The sequence below is a fragment of the Geotrypetes seraphini genome, chromosome 7, assembly GCF_902459505.1.
Source record: "Geotrypetes seraphini chromosome 7, aGeoSer1.1, whole genome shotgun sequence".
NCBI lineage: Eukaryota > Metazoa > Chordata > Amphibia > Gymnophiona > Dermophiidae > Geotrypetes > Geotrypetes seraphini.
In genome coordinates, this window is record NC_047090.1 from 65,222,660 (window position 1) to 65,247,480 (window position 24,821).

The following is a 24,821-nucleotide window of genomic DNA, read 5'->3' on the forward strand; positions in this document are numbered from 1 at the left end:
GGGGTAAGGGTGCGCTAGGCTTAAAACTCACTGAAACCAGTTTGAACAATATTACCATCTACTGAAAGTCAAGAAATACTGGAGAATTCAAGGAAACAGCCTATAAACCAGTGATGTCCCTGGGAAAAAAAATTACTGATTCATTCTGTGTGTTGTTCCTTTCCCTATATATGCCTGTTTTTTTTATATAGTTAACTGCATTGAACTGATATGAATGCATGAAGGATACACTGTACAGTAAGCACTGTAACACTAAGAACTCTACTGCCATCTTCTGGTAGGAAAGAGATAACTCATTTGTTTATACTGGTATGAAAAAAAAAAAAAAAGGAGTTATGGCAATTAAGTTTGTAAATTCATCCTAGAAAAAGTGCTACATACCTCATTGCTGAACATCACTACGGTCACCTTCGAAGTACTCCCCTTGGAAAGCTATGGACCAACGCCAGCGCCTAGTCCACCCTTCAAAGCAATCTTGAAACTCTTTCTGGAATGCCCATCAGAGCTGACATTGTATTACCCTTGATGTCCTGAATGCCATCCAAATGTCTTCCTTTTAATATTTCCTTATCTTCAGATAACGAAAAATGTCATTGGGGCCAGATCAGGAGCGTAGGAAGGGTATTCCAATACAGTTATTTATTTTTTGGCTAAAATCTCCCTCACAGACAGTGCCTTCTGAGCTGGTGCATTGTTGTGATGCAAGAGCCATAAGTTGTGGGCGAAAAGTTCGGGTCATTTTCATCTTAACTTTTTCACACAGCCTTTTCTGTACTTCCAAATAGTAAACTTGGTTAATTGTTTTCCCAATTGGTATAAATCCATAATGACCAATCCTTCTGATTTGACTCTTGATTTAGACTGGTGGAACATTGGCCTACTTCCATTGTGTACTTTGATGCTTTGTTTCAGGGCCTTATTGGTACATCCATGTTTCATCACCAGTGATAACATGGCCCAAATCATCTTACCTCTCAAAAAGGTCTCGGCAAACTCCAACTCTCCTTTGCTTTTGTTCATCAGTGAGCTTCTTCAGGACATACCTTGCACATGCCAAGATTTTCAGCAAAGATTTTTCTGTTTCTCTACTGATGTTTACTTGGTCTGCTATGCTTTTCACAGTCAGCCGACAAATTTGATGCACAATTCAATTAATTTTTACAATGTTTTCATCAGTTATGCTCATTACTGGCCGCTCTGACTCTCACCTTAGAAAAACATTTAATCCATTTGTACGCTGCCATTTTTTTCATGGCATTATCCCCATAAACTTGGACTAACGTCCCTGATTGCCAAGTTTAACAAGAAATTTAATGTTTGTTGCTCTAATTCAAACTCAGACACTCTCGCGACAGCACACAAAAACACGCATTAATAATAAACGCCACTCAGCAAGACACTGATACATGTCAACACGAACACAGCTGTGAGACACTGATATACCAAGGTTATGTAACCTTACCGAGTTATTTGTACAGTGCTGTCAACATAAGCGCACGGAGGCAAGTTCACAAACTTAATTGTCAGACCTCGTACTTTTCTGGCCCATCCAAAACACTCTTGAAAACTGCATGCTGTAGATACTCTTATACACTTGTAAAATAACAGCTTTACAAAATAATTCACATGGTAAAACATTTAAAATTTGTAAATGCTGCACCCCATTCAGGTCTTTGTCTGAAATTATTTACTGTGTCCTCCCAATCATCATCTACCTTCCTCTGCCCCAGCTCCTTCCCTGTCATTCAATCTTTTCTGGTATCCAGCCCCTTTCTTCTCTTACCTCTGCTAAGCTTCCTCTTGCTCCCCCTTTCACCTCTTCTCCAATCCCATTTCCACAATCAATCACTTACCCCATCTTCCAAACCCATTTTGAGTCCCAAGAGAAGAAAAGATGATCCGAGCGCCCTGGGGTGAATTCTGAGGGGTGATCCTCTTGAACACATTTGTATTATTCATTCATGTCTTTTATACTATCTGCCACTGCTCTTATTACCAGTTGTTCCTAATGTTTCCTGTTGCTCCCTTTCTGGCCTCACAAACGGCCCTCATTCCTGGCATCTGTTACTACAAACCAATTCTGAATTGTCAGAGGAAGACTGCACTGAAGATTTGAAGAATGAATCTACCAGTTGAGGCTGAATTTGGCTTGGAGGGTCCAAGAGAGATATAGACCAACAGCTGAGAAGGGAACGCTGAAGTGGTCTGATGTGAAATATGGCTGATTAAAAGGCATCCAAGATAGATACCCTTGTGCCCAGAACCGGAAATGTGGAAATGAAAGTAGATCTTGACTTAGGTGTGACTCTTTTGCTGATGAGCAACAAGAAGAAATGTCTCAAAACACATATCTTGGAGTATTTGGGAGTGATATTCAACACAGGCTTAGGGAAGATGACAGATTCTTGGTGAAATTGATTATCCATCCTAAGGACTGAAGAAGAGCAGCTTCCTTGGATGACACTTGCAGACTTTGATAGAAGATGCACAAATCAGCCAGTCATCAAGGTATGGATGAACCATACTCATCTTGGCAAAGGAAGGCTGCCACTTGAAAAATGTCTTTGGTGCTGTGGAAAGGCTGAATGGCATAGCCATGAATTGATAAATGTTCTCCAATGATTGCAATCACACAAATATTCTGTGGGAAGATCAAATTGTAATATGAAAAGTACACTCCCTTGAGATCCAGTGAAGTTAGAAATGCACCCTACTGGACTGAAGCCCATATTACAGACTACAATGTTTCCACTGCAAAACGTTGAACCTTTAACACATTTTTGAGATCCAAACCTGGGTAAAAGGAATTCCTTTTCTTTGGAACAAAGTGGAATAACTTCCTGTTCCCCAATTACATTTGGGGGACAAGCTCTACTATGCTGAAATGAAGAGTTTGCAAGGCATCCAGCTCATACAAAACACAGCTGCAAAACTCATATTCAACCTAAAGAAATATGAGTCGATCACAGCCCACATCAAACAATTACACTGGTTATCCATACCATCGCGGATAAACTTCAAAATATCATGTATCCTACACAACATACTTCATGGAAACTCAGCCGCCCCTCTCATCCAACTATTCACAACGACTTGATCCACCTCTAGGAGAATCCTCAATAGAATGCAACTAAACATGCCATCCACAAAATAATCTCCACTACAGGAGAATCTTCCACTCCATGTTTACCTTCCTGGGAATAAAGACTTGGAAAGACCTCCCAGATGCTATCAGATTGGAAACTAGCTATATCTTATTCCAGAAAAAGCCGAAAACTTATCTTCGACAATTAAATCTTTATGCCCCTTCTTCCCTTCCTCTCTCATGCCTTTCCCTCAGTCCTCCCCTGCCTTTCTCCCCTCTCTCTCCTTTCTATGCAAGTCGCCTAGAGCCTGCACAGGTTTGTGTGACACACAAATGGAAGATTAGATTAGATTTTGAACTGTCTGACATTTGGCTGGAGCTTTGCATGAAGATTCCAAGAAAAAAACTGCAATGCAGCGGGAGAACACTTTTGTAACCCTACCTTATTATTTCCAAGACACATTGTCTGAGGTAATTTTAGTCCACTCCTCAAAGAACCTGGAAAAAAGTGTCCTGCTAAGATGAAATTCACAGGAGTGAACCAACACCACATCAGCATAGAAGACGAGTTGTCTTTGTTGGACATGAGAAAGCTGAAAGTTAGATTTGTCCGGTCAGTAATGCTTGACCTCATAAAACCTAAGAAATGACAGAGAATTTAAAAGAACCTTTAGGTTTGTCCTTTGAAACTCAAGGCCTGTTTTACAGAGCCGCATGGCAACAGCCCCGAAGCCCTTTAAATCTCTATGGGCTTCGGGGCCGTTACCGCGGCTTTGTAAAACAGGCCCTTAAGAGTCCCCTACGTCTTTAATCAACTTCTCTTCATCTTTTCCAAACAGACGTTTACCTCTGAAAGGTAGCTTTGTTAAACATGACTTAGAAGCCAGGTCAAATGTTCACTGCCTAAGCTAGAGCTATCTCTTAGATGAGACTATTAAGGACTGGCCGGCATGGCTGTGCACAAGAGATCGCTAGTTTAGCTGATAACCACAGCTAGATGGGTGTAGCAGAATATGATTGGTTTGTACCAATGTGCACTATCAGTAGTTGAAGTAGTTCTTTGGTACTGCTAGCTGTCTAATAGAGTTAAAATGTGCAAACGTGCAATAGAAGCATTTAGAGACACTACAGCATACAGCTGGTGGTATCGCTTAGATGCAGTGATGATTGTAGCTGATATGCAATAGTTTTAGTCAGTGTCAGTGTGCAGAGCTGCTGTGGAAAACCAGCACAGCTAAACTTTAGCACTGCAGCACAGTGTTAGCTGTCTCAGACATTCATTGAGCTGCTTGTAAAGGCAAGCAACATTATTTATTGAAAGCTTCTGGGGAGTCAATTCAGAGCAGTTTGCATAAGCTTCTATAATGGCGTTACAATACATGCGCTTTGATATACGAGCTTCAGTAATGGTGTTACTAATACAGAGTTGGAGTGTTTTCTGTGATGGTGGATCCATACCCGAGCTTTAGATAGTGTTCATTGTTGGTTTTGGTGCATTTGGGCATCATGGTATGGAGAGTGACATGAAATAAGCGCCATTTGAAATAGAGCTGCATTTCACAGCTTCTAATATTATGCACGAAAACAGCCTTGAACCTGTAACCTTCACGGTGGAAGTCAGCTACCTTCCAGGATAAAGGTAAAACTAAAAAGAGAAACTACAGACTCAGACTTAAAAAGATTAGAGGCAGGAAAAGAGGTGATGGAGGGGGATCGGGGGGGAGGGGAGGGACCCGGCATCAACAGGTTCATACCCCAAAGACTAAGATTTGATTTATTAATTTGTTATACCACTAAATACTCTAAAGTGGCAAGAGAGAAAGCCTTTGCCCCAGCAACTCAAACAATCTCAAAGAAAAAAAAGGAGCCCACTACAGGAAAAAAGAAAGGGGAAAGGTGGTGAGGGGGAGAAAGTAGGGAGCTGGTACCACTAGGTTTACACCCCAAAAGGTCAATATATAAAGCTTTTACCCCAGAAAGGAAAAAAAGACCACCACAGGAAGCTGAGACAGAACTGCACAGCGAGGTCTACCGTCTGCTGGAAATAGAGAGATACTGAATGGAACTTAGTACTCAGCAGTCTTATATTTATGTATTTAATTCGATTTATATCCTGTCCTCCCCAAGGAGTCCAGAACGGGTTACATGGTGACATACATAATAGAGAATGACACGGGGAAAAAAGTTTGTCCCTGTTCCCGTCCCCGTGAGCTCAGTCCCCATCCCCACCCCACCCCATCCCTGCGAGCTCAGTCCCCATCCCGTCCCCGCAAGCCATCTGATCCCCTATGCACAAACCATCTCCCTTCTGTGTTCCTATTTTCCCCATTTCTAATATCTCCCCTCTGTATCTGTATACTCCCTCCTGTGTCTGGCATTGCCCCCCTGTGTCCATATACCATCCCCATGTATCTCCCCTTTATGTCTCTGTCCCTATGCCCCCATGCACATAATTTCCCCTCTGTTACCTTCCTAAGTCCAGATTTCCCCTCTCTTCCACACCAATGTGTCTCTCTCCTCTCCAACCCCATTCTAGCTTCTTTCCCTCTTTCTCCCTCCGCTTCAAGCATCTGGCTCACCTGCCTGTCCTCCCCTTTCTCTTTCCTGCTGTGTCTTCATCTACTTGGCCCAGCATCTCTTTCCCTTTCAGATTGTGTGGTCCAGAAGCCCCCTGCCGCCTGATCACCGCGTCCCACTATCTCCCTCCCTCCCTTCTCCCTCACATACTTATGTGCGGAATTTAATTGTTCTCCCAGCAGCATGATTTCAACAAGTCACTCACGGCTGCTTCAGTTGAATCTTCTCCTCTGAAGAGACTTCCTGTGTCCGGTTCTGTCAGAGGAGAATATTCAACAGAAGCAGCCGCACCCACGCGCAACTTGTTGAAAGCGTGCCGCTGGGAGAAGAACAATTAAATTTGGCACATAAGGTGAGGGTGAGGGAGATGGCAGGATGTGGCGATCGGGCGGGAGGGGGCTCTTGGATTGCGCGATCCGTGACCACACATGTTCCCTTCACTGTGGAGGCAAGACTATTCACCGCTCCACGGGGTATCAGCCACCGTGTCATTCTCTAATACATAACAGTTAGCATATAAGACACATAACAATTAAAACATCAAGGAACAGAAGACTAAGGCCATAGGATACCATGAGATGCATCTAGTTCAATTGTTCTGGATTAGTAGACACTTGAAGCCTGAAGCATACACAGGGAGAGTGAGTCAGTTGAACATCAATTAAGGATACAGTGGTTTGAGAGTAACAGTCTGAATGCTAGCTTGTCCTAAGGAGTCAGGTGAAGAGGTAGGTTTTTATTGCTTTTCTAGAGCTCAAAAGTCCATTAAGGGATTTGATGTTAGGAGGTAGTTGATTCCAGTACTTTGGTAAGAGGTGAGAGTATGATTTTCAGCTGGCACTTTCTAGTTGGAGGCTCTGCCCAGGGGGTATTTGAAGATGTGTTTCCTCCTGGGAGCAGAGGGGTCTGTTTGGGACATAAGGTGGGAGTTTGGCTAATATGTAGCTGGGCGCCATGGTGTGTAAGGACTTGAATGCAAGTACTATGCCTTTGAAGATGCAGCGTTTCACTATTGGTAGCCAGTGGGGCTGATACTAGTGCTTAGGATACTGAACCATGGGTGCAAACATTCTTCAATTGTCAGATTGCTGCATTTTGTACACGTTGGAGATGCTTTATATTTTTTTGCGGTCAGTCCATTGAATAATGTGTAGTCCATGCGGGAGAGGCGAAGGTATAGAGAAATTGTGTAAAGTCTGGCTCAGAGAAATAGTTTTTTTTATTTTCTGCAGTTGTCGTAGATAGTAGAAAACGAGACCACTTGCGAGATATAGCCAATAAGTGATAAGTTAGAGTCCAGAAGTACCCCTAGGCTGCAGACTTGGTCTTTGGCAGTTATGAAAGATGATTCGTGGAAGAGAGAGGGGCAGTTGTAGACGCAATGTTCTTTGTGAATCCAAAGGAGTTTCATTTTTGTGTCATTTAGTTGGAGCTTGTTTACGGACATTCAGATTTTGATTTCTGAAAGACAGTTTTGAAGTTTTGCAATCTGGGAAACACGGTTCTCTCGTAGTGGTAGGTATAGTTGAAGTCGTCAGTAAAGAGAGTGAATCTTGATTTGGTGTTTGTGGTCTATATCCAGGACAGGTGTAATGTAGAGATTAAACAGCAGAAGGGATAGTAGTGCTCCTTGTAATACCCCATACTTGATTGGCTTTGGCAGGGTACTATTGAATAGCACGCATTTGCATCTGTTGCTTAGAATGGATGTGAACCAGAGTAGTGCCGTATCTCAGACGCCAAGCTCAGCGATGTCATGGCCAATGGTATCGAATGCTGCACTGAGATCTAGTAGCACCAATAGGACATTGTTTCCTTTGTCCATGAGTTTCCAGCAGTCATCGATGATATCAAGGAGCACAGTTTCAGTGTTATGAAATTTCCAGAAACCTGACTGGAAAGTTAAGGGCTTTTTTGTTGTCAATAAAAAAAAAAGTGTGTGATTGGTAGAGTACTGTTTTTTTTCCAGGATCTTTGAAATGAAAGGCAAGTTTTAGACAGGCCTAAAGTTGCTGGGTGACCTGTTCGGGACCAAAGAGAAATCAAGGGGGCACTATCAGAAACAGAAAAAAGACGCATTTATCACCTACAAACATCTAGGCAGGGAGGGGGCGAAGGAGGACTACCTAGACAGATCTAAAGCTGTCAAAACAGCAGTCAGAGAGGCCAAACTCCGAATGGAGGAAGAGCTAGCACGGAAAATTAAGAAAGGGGATAAATCTTTCTTTAGCTATATTAGTGACAGGAAAAGAAACAAAGATGGGATAGTACGCCTGAAGAAATCGGACGGTAATTTTGCGGAATCAGATTCTGAGAAGGCAGAACTGCTAAACCAATACTTCTGTTCAGTATTCACCCGAGAAGCGCCGGGAGTTGGTCCACAGTTACAGACGGGAGATAACCAGAAAGACCCGTTTCAAGATTATGAATTTACACCCAGTAGCGTCTACGACGAACTATCAAGACTCAAAGTAAACAAAGCCATGGGACCAGATAACTTGCATCCCAGAATGCTCAGGGAGTTAAGGGAAGTCCTGGCAGAACCATTATCTGTTCTTTTCAATCTTTCCCTAAGCACAGGAAGGGTCCCCTTGGACTGGAAAACCGCCAACGTAATCCCACTCCACAAAAAGGGCTGCAGGACAGAAACAGCAAACTACAGACCAGTGAGTCTCACTCATAGTGTGTAAACTCATGGAAACACTGATCAAACAGAATATTGACACAATCCTAGACGAAGAAAAACTGCGTGATCCACACCAACACGGGTTCACCCAAGGTAGATCCTGCCAATCTAATCTGATTAGCTTTTTTGACTGGGTTACTAGACAACTGGATGCAGGAGAGTCACTGGACGTAGGGTATTTGGACTTCAGTAAAGCATTTGATAGCGTTCCTCATCGAAGATTACTGAACAAGCTAAAATCGATAGGATTAGGAGACACTCTAACTACATGGGTTGGGGATTGGCTGAGCGGCAGACATCAGAGGGTAGTGGTGAATGGTACTCCATCTGAAGCATCGGACGTGATAAGTGAAGTGCCGCAGGGCTCGGTCCTGGGTCCGATTCTATTCAACTTATTCATAAGAGATAAGAACATAACATAAGAACATAAGCGTTGCCTCTGCCGGGTCAGACCAGGGGTCCATCGTGCCCGGCAGTCCGCTCCCGCGGCGGCCCCCCAGGTCCATGACCTGAAAGTGTTCCCTACCTAACCTGAAATATCCATACCCTATTCGCTCAATGTCCTGTACGGTAAACCTCTATCTGTACCCTGTTATCCCCTTCGCTTCCAGGAAGTCATCCAGTCCCTTTTGATATGACGCAAGGACTTAGGGGAAAGGTATCGCTGTTCGCCGACGACGCCAAACTTTGCAACGTAGTAGGCAGAAGCTTATTACCTGATAATATGACACACGATCTACTGCTGCTGGAACAATGGTCAACTACTTGGCAGCTTGGCTTCAATGCTAAAAAATGCAAGGTAATGCACCTGGGAAAGAGTAACCCACGTAGAACTTATGTACTAAATGGTGAGACCTTGGTTAGGACCACAGCGGAACGCGACCTAGGAGTGATCATTAGCGAGGACATGAAGGTTGCCAATCAAGTGGAGAAGGCTTCCTCCAGGGCAAGACAAATGATGGGGTGTATACGCAGAGGTTTCGTCAGCAGGAGACCTGAAGTTGTGATGCCGTTGTACAGAGCCATGGTGAGGCCTCACTTAGAGTACTGCGTTCAGTTTTGGAGACCTCACTACCGAAAGGACGTGCTGAGAATCGAGTCGGTACAGCGAACAGCCACCAGGATGGTCTTGGGGCTCAAGGATCTCACGTATGAGGAAAGACTAAAGAAATTGCGACTGTACTCACTTGAGGAAAGAAGAGAACGGGGAGATATGATTGAAACGTATAAGTATATCACGGGACGCATCGAGTCAGAAGATGATATCTTCCGGCTCATGGGACCCTCGACCACCAGAGGGCATCCGCTGAAAATCAGGGGAGGGAAGTTTCGTGGCGACTTCAGGAAGTATTTCTTCACCGAGAGAGTTGTGGATCATTGGAACAGACTCCCACTCCAGGTGATAAAGGCCAGCAGCGTGACGGATTTTAAGAGAAAATGGGATACTCACGTGGGATCTTTAAGTGAGTAAACTCAGGGGGGGGGATACATGGAATGGGCAGACTTGGTGGGCTATAGCCCTTTTCTGCCGCTTTTTTTCTATGTTTCTATCTCCCCCTTGATCCCAAATAGATCACATGGTTGAGTCCTGTTTAAAGTGTTTAATGAATATTATTTTATAGTGTCCCCTCCTGAGGAAGCCACTCAATGAAACTCAAGTTGGGGGGAGAGGGGGTTCGACCAGATAGGGCCAGCATATTTAAGTTAGCAGTATTCAGCACAGGTTGTCATAGCAGACTGCAAAGCCGCCTTTGGAACACAGATAAGTGTTAACAAAAGAGTATTTGAACAACAATGTCTTACGATGTTTGCTATTTAGGCGGTTAAGACTGTGAAGGCGATGATGGTCTTATAGACAACCAGTGCTGTGTTTTATCATGAAGCACTATTGGTTGTGGGTCTGAGCACTTCACGAAAATATATTATTTAGAATTGCTTATATGAAATATTTATTCAAGTTTTAAATTGGAAATGATGACAAAGTGATCAAGGTCTACGAGTTATATCACCAAACTGAAGATAATTTTCCCTAATTTTTTAGATGGTATGGTATACACCACTTATAGCCTTAGAGTCTTACATTCAGGGCTCACATCTGTAGCAATGGAGTGTTAAGTGACTTGCCCAGGGTCACAAGAAGCAGCTCTGGGCTTGAACCTACTACCTCAGGTTGCTGAGGTTGCAGTTCTGACCACTAGGCCACTCCTACTTATTTGATGAAAATCTACCCTGCTAAAGCAACATAAATATATAGTTGATGTATTGTAACCAGGGTTAAAAAGTTACTTGAATGAGAAAAAACAGGGTTTGAAGAGGATTTTAAAAGGCTTTTAAAATAAAGAAAGTCTGGAATGTAAGATCTGTGCTTTTTTATTTTGAGAAATATGGTTTGTGTATTGTTTGTATTGGTGAAGTTTTGAGGTTTTCTGTTGCTGATCTCTTGCATAGGTTTGCTGTCCTAGTGCAGAGATCAGCATCAGCTGTCTGAACATTCTAACTGTCAGATTTGACAGTTGAGAGGGTGACTTGGTTCTGTGAGGAGGTGTTTTGGCTTGTGTGGCTCTTGTGAAGGTCAATTATAGTTGATTTTATTTAATTTTGAATAGGAATTGTAGATTGTGGTTGAAGTTGAAGTTTGATTCATAGATTCTTGTAATTTCCAAGGTTGAAATATTTCTTTCTGGCAGATGTGAAAAATTGTTTTATCTGTGAGACTATTGGGTGTTAGAAATAGTCTGTGAAATTTCTGTGCAATGTTGTGAGGGAATTTTGGTGAAGAAAATTTGATAAACAGTTTTGGAAGTTTTTTAAAATATCTTCTGTAAAATTTATTGAGACTTTGGGTTTTATTTGTGTTTTGAGATATGGGAAATTTGAGTGATTTTTGAAATAGGAAATTCTGGGGAGGGAAAAAGTATAGGGAACATCAATTATCTATTTTTTTTTCCTAGCTTAGAAAGTATATTTAGGCAATTTGGGGGTTATTAGATTATGATAGGGTTTTCCCTTATTGGTTTGTTTAAGTCAGAGTAGTAGGTTGGTTCCAGCAAGAGATAGTCTGCTAGCAACAGCGCGTCTACGTGGTACCCCTACATAGCAAGAACATAAAGCCTCAAATACCCAAATCTGAGGAAAAAGAAGAACTTTACAGAGGGGAAGTAGAATCTCTTTGTTTAGATTTGATTTACAGCATTTGTTTATTCAATTTTATTTCTATATTCAATTTTGAATCCTTAGTGCTTCTTTATATTTATTTTATTATATGTTTAATAACTATTTTTATTCCAAGATTATACCATATTATTATATATTATTATTTTGTTTATGTAATTCATCCCTTCTCCTGGGGAAAGGTATCAATTTAACCCTCGGTGTGCACGACTACTAAACAAATCTTATTTCGAGAGGGATACCTTTTACCTCAGTCTGAGAAGGAGGGGGATACAGTATGTTTACTTCACTAAAAATTTGCTCAAAGATTTTTTAATGATTTTCCTTATGAACTTAATAGCAAGTGCAGCATATCTCCACTAGAGGGTTGCGCGGGGACAGAAATCCCACCCGTCCCCGCCAAAATCCCACCTGTCCCCACCCGTCCCCGTGAGGAATCCCTCCGTCCCCACCCGTCCCCGTGAGGAATCCCTCTGTCCCCACCCGTCCCCGCGAGGAATCCCCTCCGTCCCCACCCGTCCCCGTGAGGAATCCCCTCCGTCCCCATCCTTCCCTATAAACTTCAGAAATAGTTATTTTATTTAATTATGCTACTGAATTAAAGGCTCTGGTAGAGACCCATTTACAAATAAGCAAAGAGACTTTATTAATTTGGAAATATTAATTGGGAAGAATACATACTTTGTAAATGGGTTTCTACCAGAACCTCTAATGTAAATATAAAATATAAATACTCAGCTGATGAGAACCCACAAACTGTCAGCTGAGGACTTCCTTTGCAGTTGGCCGGGGGTCCCTTTTGCCAAGCTTGGCAGGCAGCAGTAGCGTCCCTGAGTCACAGATGCTGGCACCTCAGTGGCTCATGGATGCTGCCAGCGACTGCTGCGTTTGGTGGAGGGGAGTTCTGGCCATCTCTAGAGGAGGTCCTCTGCTGGCGGTGCTTGGGGATCCCCACCAGTCACAGCAAGGGTCAACAAGAACATAAGAACATAAGAAGCGCCATCTCCGGATCAGACCTTCGGTCCATCAAGTCCGGCGATCCGCACATGCGGAGGCCCTGCCAGGTATACACCTGGCTTATTTTATAGCCAACCATATCTTTATATGCCTCTCTCAAGGAGATATGCATCTAGTTTGCTTTTGAAGCCTAGGACTGTCGATTCCGCAATAATCTCCCCTGGGAGAGTATTCCAGATGTCGACCACTCTCTGTGTGAAGCAGAACTTCCTGATATTAGTCCTGAACTTGTCCCCCCTTAGCTTCATTTCATGTCCTCTTGTCCGTGTCAAATTGGACAATGTAAATAATCTCTGCTCTACAGTGTACTTCAACACTGTAGAAATAAAACCAGAAATGCATTTCCTTTTCTTTTGAACACAAAACAAAGACATCAGCCATATACATTTCCCAAAGCTAACATATTTTAGTCAATAAATTCCGTTTTTTACCTTCGTTGTCTGGAGACTTATTTTTCCATAAAGTTGGTCCCAGTTTCTTTTTTCCGCTTTCCCATCTTCTGTAAATTCTTCTGTTGCTGTCCATTGGTTCCCCCTACCATGGTCCAGCATTTATCTCTTTCTCATCTTTCGTGCCTGCCCACCAGCCCCATGCCCAACATTTCTCCTTCTATCACCCCTCTCCAACACTATGCCACATTTCTCCCTCCATTCCCTTCACCACTGTCCAATATTCCTCCCTCTTGCATCCCTTTCAATCTGTCCCATTGTTCCCTTGCCACATTTCTCACTCTCATCTTTTTCTTCCCTATCACATTCTGTACCTTCCTCCCTACGACCAAAAATTCTCCTCTTTCTTCCATTTGCCGTGTGTGTGCCGTGAGGGAGGTCTGGTGCTCCAGAGTAAGCACAGGGGTGCCCACACTTTATGGGCTTGCGAGCTACTTTATAATGACTAAGTCAAAATGATCTACCAACAATAAAATAAAAAAAAAAAACACAAAGCACAATGAAAGGCAGAGAAAATGTTAATTATTCATATTCCGGGTTTTTTCAAAGAGGTCACGGCAGATGACTCTATGCAATGTCACCTCGGTAACAAAATACAAAAATAGACAAATACACCCCCTCCCTTTTTACTAAACTACAATAGTAGGTTTTAGCACATGGAGTTACGCTGAATGCCTCGCGCTGCTCTCAATGCTCATAGGCTCCCTGCGCTAAAAAACGATATTGTGGTTTAGTAAAAGGGAGCCATAGTGCAAAATATAGACAGCAGATATAAATTCTCAAAACAGACACATTTTGATCACTAAATTGAAAATAAAATCATTTTTCCTACCTTTGCTGTTTGGTGATTTCATGAGTCTCTGGTTGCACTTTCTTCTTCTGACTGTGCATCCAATCTTTCTTCCTTTCTTTCAGCCTCCTGTATGTTTCCTCTCCTCCAGACCTCATTCTCTCCCCCAACTTTTTCTTTCTGTCTCCCTGTTCCCCCTTCTTTCTGTCTCCCTGTCTGCCCCCTTTCTTTCTTTCTCCGTGCCCTCCCCCAAGCCACTCGGTTTGCTGCCACCGCCATCGGAGAATAGCCCCCAAGCCACCGCCGTCCCAAGCTTTCCTTGCAGAAGCATCACGCTGACCAGCATTCCGCTCCCTGACGTCAATTCTGACGTAGGAGAGGAAGTTCCGGGCCAACAAGGCATTTCTCCTCATTCCATCCAGCCTGAGCCCCATCTCTCCTTGATCCAGCATTTCCCTTCTGTGTTTGTCAGAATTACCATTCCACCTATTTTCCAGCATCACCCTTCTTTGTGTCCATCTCATCTATATCCCTATCTCACCACTTTTTCAAAATCTTCATTTGTCTCTGTCCTTGTCTTTACCCCATGTTCACCATTTGCCCTTTCAATGTCTTTATCTCCCCCCCCCCACTTTTTCAGCATTACTTATATGTCTCTATTTCACCTCCTCTTCATGTCCCCTCTGTATCTCTATCCTTATTCAGTAGGTCCTGCTTACTCTTTCTCTTCTTTGTGTCACTATCTCCATTTTCAGCTTTCCCCCCTTTTCCTTTGTTACTGCACCCGGTAGCCAGAATCTTTCCACCCTCCCTCCACTCCGGCCCAGCCCAGTATGAAATATTTCCTTTTGTTTCCCTCCCCTCTCTCTTTCTCTCTCTCTTCTCCTCCCTCACCCACGAGTCCTGCATCTGGCCCTCTCCCTTCTACCTGCACCTGTCAACACCCCCCTGTTCCGCGGCTCTCTTCAGCAACTCGTCAGCAGCGGTGATCAAGACAAGCTGCCGACATCGAGGCCTTCCCTCTACGAGTCCCGCCTTTGTGGAAAAAGGAAGTTGAAACAAGCGGGACTCGCAGAGGGTAGGCCCCGACGTCAGAAGCTTGTGTCGATCGCTGCTGCTGAGTTGCCGAAGAGAGCCGCGGAGCAGGGGGTGGGGCCGGAAGCAGGTAGAAGGGAGAGGGAGATAGGAAGGCTGTAGAAGCTCCGGAGCATGACACCGACCCCGGCCAGGATGATTTCTTTTTCAGGCGTGCAGCTTACAAGTCCGGCATCGCGGCGGGAAATAGCCATGCTGAGCAGTGAGCTCAGCACGTACACAGATGAAAGCCTTGCTTGCTGATTGGTCCGGCGGCACGGCGGGGCGGGGCCGCCGGACCAATCAGCAAGCAAGGCTTTCATCTGTGTATGTGCTGAGCTCACTGCTCAGCATGGCTATTTCCCGCCGCGACGCCAGACTTGTAAGCTGCACGCCTGCATCGCCAGAATTTAGGTAGGCTGTTTTCATCCCCGTGGGAGTCCCGTGGACCAGGGGGCGTCCCCGTGGGAGTCCCGTGGGTCAGGGGGGCATCCCCGTGGGAGTCCCATGGGCCAGGGTGCGTCCCCGTGGGAGTCCCGTGGGCCAGGGGGGAACCCCGTTCCCGTGCAGACCTCTAATCTCCACTTGTTTCCTGCCAATGGCAACCAGCATTATGTCAAAGCAGCAGTAAATACACAAGATCTATAAGGTGTTTGACAGGAATAGTGCCAATTTTACACATTAATAGGTCAGAATTTATCTGCAGAATGAATAAATCATGGGCCTTTAAGAAATCACAAAAACAATGGTCTTACTTGCAAAGGTTTTTATACTTTTTAGACGATCTTCATTTACATAGGTAAACAAGGGTTCTGATGCACTGTCCTTTGCAAGATTAGAACCTGCTGGAACATATCCTGCTTTTCCCTAAAGGCAGTAAAAACCAAAACAATTATTTAAGATAATGTAATCATCAAAATTAATGTGTGTCACTAAACAATAAAATTAAATTTAAAAAAACACTCTAACAAAGTTATATATGTTAATTACATTTAAGAATCCTTACAAAACTGCAAGTTCAAGTCTTAGAAATTCTGGTATATCCCACAGGAAAGTGAAAAAAAAGTTTCAAAGCGATCAATTTATTCCCAGAGATCTGGGAGTCACAACTTTTCACAATCCTTTTATGATTTAACAACTTTGTGTCATTGGCAAAATTTACATAACTAGTAAGATGATTAACCTCCCCTTTCACAAAACTGCACAAGAGGATTTTAGCATCAGACGGCATGGTCAGAGATCCGATGGTCAGAGTTCCTATGAGTGGAGCAGCACAGAGCATTCAGTGTGCCAGCCGGTGCTAAAAACCTCTTGCATAGTTCTGTACAAGAGGGGGTGGGGATAAATTTGCTGATGACACAAAGTTGTTTGATGTTGTTAAATCAGAAGAGGATTGTGAAAAATTTGCAAATGAACCTCAAGACTGGACATTGGGCATCAAAATAGCAGATGACATTTAATATGAGCAAATGCAAAGTGATGTCATATGGGAAAGAGGAATCCTAGCTATAACTACATGATGCAGGGTTTCACATTAGGAATCTAGGTATCACTATTGAGGATACGTGTACCCTGTTGCTAGCCAGGGTCTGCTAACACAACAGCGTCCCACCTGGCTAGGTGGCACAAAGCTTTCCTTGGCATGCTTTCCAATAGGGGATAGTCATATGGGAGGTGCTTGGCTCAAATAGTAGCCACAGCACTTTCTGGACAACACAGCACAGAGAACAGAGAAAAAAACCCCTCACAACCAGAAAAGCTTTGTTTAACAAAAGATTATTTTATTGCTCAGGTCCCAAAAACCAGGTAAGTAGGTACAAAAATAAAACAAAGGAAAAACGTGCACAAAAACAACAAGCAATAAAAAAAATGCAAACTTTCATCAAAGTGGGGTTTCTAGAGCTCATCAGCAGTGCTTTTGTTCTTATACAGGCTTTTCACAGAAGGATAAATGCCACGCCTTAATCTCAGAGTCGCAGCTGTCCAGTAGTTTCTTTCAAGCAAAAAGATAGACAAGTTTGCAGTTAAAGGCCCAGATTCACTAAAGATAGCGACTCAATCGCTGTTGGACGATTTTTAAACAGCGATTGATTCACTATCTTTTTTTGCATGCAAATGATTTGCACGGAGGTGCCAATCATTTGCATGCAAACTCCCCGACTCAATCACTCAGTGAGTGATTGAGTCGGGGCAGAGCCCTGACAGTAGTGACAGGAGAAGCAGCCTCCTATCACTGCTGTCAGGGCTTCTGATGGCTTTTTTTTTTTTTTAATGGGCCAGATATTTTGCTTGTATTATACATGCAAAATATCTAGCCAGTAAAAAAAAAAACAACAAAAAAAAGCCTCCCCCTCCCTTGACAAAGCGCTCGCCCCTCCCCCCCAAAAAAGAGGAGAGATGCTGACTCCCTCCTGCCATTGGCCCTGTACCTCTAAAAAAAGAATGGCAGGAGGTATGCTGACTCCCTCCTGCCGACTCCTTCCTTTCTTCCCTCCCCCTTTTCAAAACAAACGGCAGGAGGGATGTTGACTCCCTCCTGCCACCAGACCCCACATCCTCCTCCCTGTACCTCTAAAAGTTGGGAGCAGGAAGGGTGCTCCCCTCCTGCTCCTCGGCCTCCTCTGACATACTCCAGCCCCTGCGTATCACATGGTGCATTGGGGCGGGACCTAAGGCCCCAGTTCGGCTGAGGAGCAGGAGAGACTGAGAACCCTTCCTGCTCCCAACTTTTAGAGGTATGGGGAGGGGGACGAGGATGGGCCATCCAGGTCCAGTGGCAGGAGGGAGTTGGCATCTCGCCTGCCATTTTTTGGGGTTCAGGAAGGGAGGGGAGTGCTTTGTCAAGGGGTGGGGGGAGGGTTGTTGTTTGTTATTTTTTTAAATTGGCCAGATGTTTTGCGTGTGTAATACACACAAAATATCAGTGCCATTAACCCCTCCCAAAAAACAAACCAGGCAGACCTGTCGGTAACAGTTACCGACACATCTGCAGCAGTCGTGTTTAGAATAGTAAAACCTGATTCAAAATAGCCAAGCAATTGTTAGTGAATCAATTGCTTGGCTATTTTGAATGGGGTTTTACTAATTTGCATGGGTGGATCGGATCAGATAGGAGATTCATCCGACAGCAGTTTAGTGAATCGGGTCAGGGAACAGGAACGATCACAAAACCAGTAAAACTGGTTTTGCGATCATCATTAGAGGATCGGTAAGTTTAGTGAATCTAGGCTAAAGTTCAATTACCCGTCCACCCCCCCAAAAAAAAAAAAAAACCCCAATCAAAAAACAATCAAGCAGAGCTCCTTCACAGTCCTTTGATAACATTTTATAATCCAGTTCAGCTTTGTTCTGTTTCAAAAGGGGGAGAACAAAAAAAACCTTCTATGGGGGAAAAAAAAAGTCAATAACTACCTCTTAAACAGTTCCAAACGTACCTCACCAGACTTGGTCACCACAGCCCTAAGGTTACTTATACAGTATATTAACCAACCTGGGATTCAAGAGGGAAAATATGATTCAGTGGCGTACCAAGGGAGGGGGGGGGGGTCAGCCACAGGTGGATGCCCCAAGGGGGTGCACAGCTGGCCACCCTCCCTATTCTGCCGTTGCCGCTTTCCTTAACCAGCAGCAGTGACAGTAAACCTGTAAACAGGGGTGTCCGGCGGTTGTTCAACTTCTGGCCGGCTCCTCTGCTCAAAGCCATGGGCATCGGCTCCTCACGCGATCCGCAGCTGCGTCGGATGCGTTCCCTCTATGTCATGACGTCAGAGAGAAGGCTTCCGACTCAGCCGCGGATCGCGTGAGGTGTAGACGTCCGTGGCTTTGAGCAGGGGAACCGGCCAGAAATGCTGGGCAGGAAACAGAAATGTTGCTGCTGCACAGGCAAGGGGGTGGGTTAGAAATGCTGCACAGGCAAGGGGGGTAGAAATGCTGCACAAGCAAGGGGGAGGGAGTAGAAATGCTGCTGCTGCACAGGTAAGGGGGTAGAAATGCTGCACAGGCAAGGGGGGAGAAATGCTGCCCAGGCAAGGGGGGGTAGAAATGCTGCCCAGGCAAGGGGGGTAAAAATGCTGCACATGCAAGTGGGAGAAATGCTGCACAGGCAAGGGGGGTCGAAATGCTGCACAAGCAAGGGGGGGGGGGGTAAAAATGCTGCACGGGGGAGAGAAATGCTGCTGCTGCAGCACACAACTGGGGAGAGAGAGGGAAGGAAGGAGAAGGGAGAGGAACCAGAGATGCCAAGTCCATGGGAGGGAGGGAAAGGAAAAAAGAAAAGGAGATACCAGACCATGGAGGGGGAGGAAGAGATGCCATGGCATGAGGCGAGTGAAGAGAAGGAGATTGAAATACCAGACCATGGCGTGGAGTGGGAAGGAAGGAAAGGAGAAGAGAAAGAGAGAGATGTCAAAGCATAAGGGAGGGGGTGGAGACAGAAAAATGGAGAGGGGGGTGAAGCTGAAATGAATCATGTGCAAAGGAGAGAAGGGACACAGGATATACAGTTTATTGAAGGGACATAGAAAGAGGGAAGATGCCAAATGGAAGAGAGAGAGGGTGGACAGTAGATGGAAGGGGCAGAGAGAGAGTGTGAGCAGTAGATGGAAGGGGTTGAGAGAGAGAGGGCAGAAGCTGGGTGGAAGGGGCAAAGAGAGGACAGATGTTGAATGGAAGGGAGAGAGGACAAACGCTGTATAGAAAGAAGAAAGCGAAGAGAAAATGATTAAAGCAGAAACGACAAAAGATAGAAAGATTTTTTTGTTGCTTCATTTAGAATTAAGTAGTATTGTAACTGTATTGATAAAAGTTTATAAATAGGAAATGGAAATAAGGCAATTTTTTGGACTAAACCCCTTTCCTCAGATCAGGACAGGATACCATAACAGCAGTATACTGTACTGTTCTGAAGAAAGATTTGGCCTCTGAAAGCTAATTGAAAAATAGATTAGTCCAATAAAATGGTATTTTCTTATTTCTCATTATTTGTTTTATTTTTATTTGTTAATTTGTAAAGTGGTGATTGTTATGTATCAGTTTTTTTCAAATTTACATCTACTGTCTTTATATTTTGCACAGTATTAGGGGACATGTGTCACTGTTGTTGTGGTGTGGTGTTGCATTGTATGCAGAGTCTGGTTTCTTGGCGGTTTAGTTTAACTTTTGTCTACATATTTCTATTTTTAGTTTGTGATTATTCCATATTGGGCAAGGGTGTATCTCTGTTCTGTGTGTATGAAAAGGACATAGTTTTCAGTTGGCATTGACTGTGCAGGATCAATGACTGTGTGGGGATCTGGCTTGTTTAGTTTTACAACGTATGTGTTGGTGTTCTAGTGCTCACTGCAGTGTTTAAGATGCTGCCTTTTCCTAGGTACATCCTTGTGCGATATGTGGATTATTACTAAAAATCATATTTTTCATATAGATGAAGGGGATGTCAAAAAAATGATGGGCCCCAGGTGTCACATATGCTAGGTACGCCACTGACAGGATTCAAAAAGGGCTTTCCTTGCTAGTGCACAGGTCCCTTTCTGTCTTAGACTCTGGAAACAGTTAAATCCTTTTTGACATATAGCAAAATTTCAAAGAAAAAAAACCCCACAAACAAAAAAATAGCCTTTGCTTCACTAGCATGTTTCCATTTGCTCTACTAGCTCACCTTCAGGGGTTAGTTCTTCTGAAACCTATATTCTAATGGGTTGACAGTTCTAGCTCTGGTTTCGGTGTATCTTCTTTCAGCTCTAGCATTTCAAAGTCCTCTTCAGAGCTCTGCTCTGCTGCAAGGCAAGTCCTCCTCCTTTGGTGAGCCTCTCTCCAGTGGCTGGTCCTACTGTTTTCTCCCCCTTTGTTCAGTGAGGAGCTCATTTTTATACTTAGAAAAAAACCCTGCCCAAACCTAGGTAGCTCAGGAATGGACCAAGGCTCTCTATGGCTCCCCTTCTGGCTGGCCTGAAAACTGCTGTTAGTTCTACATAATGGGGAATAAGCCTGTGCTTTCCCTGGCACACTGCAAGGTTGTGTGGTGTTTATTCCTAACCTGTTTTGAAGGGCTAAAATACCTTGCCAGTAGTTAGACCCTATACAACAGTAAAAAAACAGTCACTCCTCTTGTTAGAGATTCAAAAGACTTCATAATGTATGATTCTTTTATATTTGAAAGAAAAATATTTCTATCACATGAAATATGCTCAGCGACTTGAAGACAGAAACAAGGGGCGCACCCCCAAGAATATTGCCTCACCACCCAGTCATTGCATATATTTCAATTAGATTTCAAAAACATTTTCTTCGCTGTGATCACAGTCAAAATTTTTGCAACTATTCATATGCACTAGTAACAAGACACTTATCTTGTCAAGGGTTCCGATATGGCCAGTTTTGATCCTACATCAGGAAACTGAGATGATAACTTAAATGAGCTATAATGGTGGTTCAGTCTGCTTGGATATGAGAACAATTCAAAGGCAAAGGTTTTCTTCACAACTTGCAAACCCCATTGGAACCCTTGACAAGATAAGTGTCTTGTTACTAGTGCATGTGAATAGTTGGAAAAAATTTTGACTGTGTGATCGCAGCGAAGAAAATATTGGTGGTGAGGCGATATTCTTGGGGTGCGCCCCTTGTTTTTGCCTTCAAGTCGCTGAGCATATTTCATGTGCTAGAAATATTTTTCTTTCAAATATAAAAGAATCATACATTATGAAGTCTTTTGAATCTCTAACAGAGGAGTGACTTTTTTTTTTTACTGTTGTATAGCATTACTTTTGTTCACCCTCACTAATAGTTTGTTTAGTGTTTGGTTTCCCCATCAGATTGACTAAGTAGTTAGACCCTGGCATGCCTGAACCAGGATAGACAGATTCACCTATCTGCAACCCAGATAAACTCCTGATGAGCCCTTTTTACTGCTGGGTTATTTCTTTTTCTGTTATCAACTGGTGACAAGCCAGCAGCAGTGCTGGAATTGTCATAACCATTAGAGATACGAACTGAATGGGTCTCCCGCCCCCTTCCATCTTAGTGGACGCCGGGGATCCCATGCCCTCTTTCCTGCCTGCTGGCCTCCATCAAAGCATCAGCCGCCGCCACTGGGGATCCCATGTCCTCCTTCCTGCCCGCTCCCCTCTGACGAAAACAACCTGGAAGGCTTCCCTACAATGTCAGAGCTGATGTCAGAGGGAAGCCTCCGGGTCAGCGGGGGATCCCAGTTACCTCCTTCCAGGTGGGCTGCTGCTCTTTCCTGCCTTCAGCGGCACTTGTTGCAGGGACGCAAGCAGCTGCTGCACGTGGCTGACCCACAAGCCTTCTCGCTCTGACGTCCTAGAGAAGGCTTGTGGTGCCCTTCTCACAACACCAGTGGCATTCAAGAAAAAACACAAGAGAAAAACCATTTCAGAAAGTCCAAAGGCAAAAAAAACCCAAACCAACAACCATCCTAAAGCCTTTTACTTGCTTTCCCACAGTCCTAGAGAGCCCCTCCCAACCAGACATACACTGGTGCTCTAGGTTCACATTTCAGAAGCAAAAGTAAAACGTGGTAGCAAACTTTTTCAATACTCAAAAGAAACTCTGAGGTTAAGTAGCAGTCCATGGCCTCTGGACACTGCTCTGGCTCAGGCACACTTTCCCAGTCCATGTGGGGCTCCCATTCTTCACACTCTGTTGAGCCTGTTTCTCCCATTGGAATGTCCTCATATTCTGGCTCTGTTCTCCAGCTGTTCAGTGTCTGTAATCTCCTTCAGCTCCCCCTCCACACTGAGCTCTCCTGAAGGAAAAGGGCTCTGATGTTTTACCTCTCCCTCTTGATCAGCCCAGGTGAGGCTCAGCAGGCATTCTTCTGTTTCTCCTTAAAGGGACAGGCTTAAAAGGTACAGCACTGTTTTCCCTTTCTAGGCTACATGGCTCCGACTTTGGAGTAGGACTAAAGTACTCCAGATCCTGATCTGCAGCCTGCATTTCTATATCATGGAAGTGCAGCGCAGGGTCCCTGCCACAACTGTCATGTGTGAAAAGACATCAAGGCAAAAATGGACATATAAGAGGAATGCATCAAGACAATCACTTTTCCAAGAAATCTTAGAGAGACAGTACCTGCTCCCATATTACACTATCTGCAAGTTTAAAATTACATAGAACGGAATTTAAAAATAAGTTACCTGCAATGAAATTCTATAATCTTTTCCAGGCACAAAGCGGTTAACATCTGCATCCCACAGCTGATTAAATAGTTTAGAGAGCTCATGATTCAAAACCAAGCTGTAAAAAAAAAAAAATCAAATCAACAAAACAAAAATTAAACAAAAACATGCACACAACAAAGCCATTTCGGTGCAATACAGTAATATGGTATGCTAAATATATGAAAAGGAGTACAGAATATCAGCCAAGCAACAGCACATTCATTTCTGGCAGCACAATTTTACCCTAGCATTTAATATTGTTCATCCTGTGAGTTCTGTGTGCGTAGTATAACAAAGTTGGTGCCAGTTTCCTGCAGTTCATCACACCAGTATAGCTGTAGAACAGGGATCTCAAAGTCCCTCCTTGAGGGCTGCAATCCAGTCGGGTTTTCAGGATTTCCCCAATTAATATGCATTGAAAGCAGTACATGCACACAGATCTCATGCATGTTCATTGGGGAAATCCTAAAAACCCGACTGGATTGCGGCCCTCAAGGAGGGACTTTGAGACCCCTGCTGTAGAACAGCTTGTTATCTGCTCCTGCCTCTTGCTATGTTGTCAAGGACATAGTACAGTCTACATGTGACTGGCTGAAACTGAAATGAAACGGGCTGAAGTAATGTGCATAAGGTCTTACAAAACCGTCACGTTCCTGGCCCTGTGGCAGAAACTGGCGATTCATGGTCACGTGGTTTACAAAAGATGATCTTATCCTTCTGGGACATTCTAAGACCTTCTTGAAACTTCCAGAAAAATGTATGGAGTAATAGTGGTAAGGACAAAACCTTTCCTCTCTACGTAAACCAAGCTGCGCGTCAGAACATCAGACAGACTTGCTGGCTGCCGTGACATCAAACTTGAAGGACATCATCGTAGAATCGCCTGCCTGTATGCCTCTCCAGGAGACCTTGCTGCCTATTTTTGTGGCTTAGTGATGGTGGTTGTTGTGCGTTTACTCTACTTTTATTCATTCATTCATTCAATTTTCTATACCATTCTCCCAGGAGAGCTCAGAAAGGTTTACATGAATTTATTCAGGTATTCAAGCATTTTTCCCTGTCTGCCCTGGTGGGCTCACAATCTATCTAATGCAGGGGTGACCAACCTTTTGGCTTCCCTGGGCCACATTGGCTGAATAAAATTTTTCTGGGGCCACACAAATGCTGCAGCAAGACAGGAGGGAGCCAGCAAGATGGTAAACACCCGGGGGCAGCAGAGGAAAACACTACATCGGCCTCAACCGGGGCTGCACAAAATACTTCACGGGTCCACATGCGGCCCTTGGGCCGCAGGTTGGACACCCCTGATCTAATGTACCTGGGGCAATGGGGGGATAAAGTGATTTGCCCAGGTCACAAGGAGCAGCGTGGGTTTGAACCCACAACCTCAAGGTGCTGAGGCTGTAGCTTTTAACCATTGTTAAAACAACTATACAAATAACTGGAATTCAAAAACTGAAAATAAATAATACACAAAACCAAACGAAACATATCATATAACATAAAATTTTTTATTTTTCCAATTATAATATGCTCAGTCAAAACCACCCATCCAGCACTGGCAGCAGTGCATTGTGTAGGTGTTAATTAGGCATCATAGCACTCCCTCCCTACCTGCCTTTATTTCAGCTAACTTGTAGCACTCTCAATATTTAAGTCACAGAGGAAATATATTGAAAACTTGGTACTTAGCTTCTCGGTGTTGGAAGAATGTTTCCAGGCGGCAGGGAGTAGTGCTGTCCTAAAAATAAGCAGCTGCCGGGTTAACCCATGTACACCATCATTTCTTTAAGTC

At 43.9% G+C, this 24,821-nt stretch overlaps 1 protein-coding gene across 1 annotated transcript in view; it reads right to left on the reverse strand.

The window, feature by feature from the left end:
* LOC117363882 (poly(U)-specific endoribonuclease-like) overlaps positions 1-24,821 on the reverse strand; it is an 85,461-nt gene that overhangs the window by 40,730 nt on the left and 19,910 nt on the right. Inside the window, exons 2-3 of the mRNA XM_033952391.1 lie at positions 23,003-23,102; positions 15,605-15,716 (exon numbers count right to left, since the gene is read on the reverse strand). Of these exons, the coding sequence (XP_033808282.1) occupies positions 15,605-15,716; positions 23,003-23,102 (212 nt within the window). The remainder of the gene's footprint in view (positions 1-15,604; positions 15,717-23,002; positions 23,103-24,821) is intronic.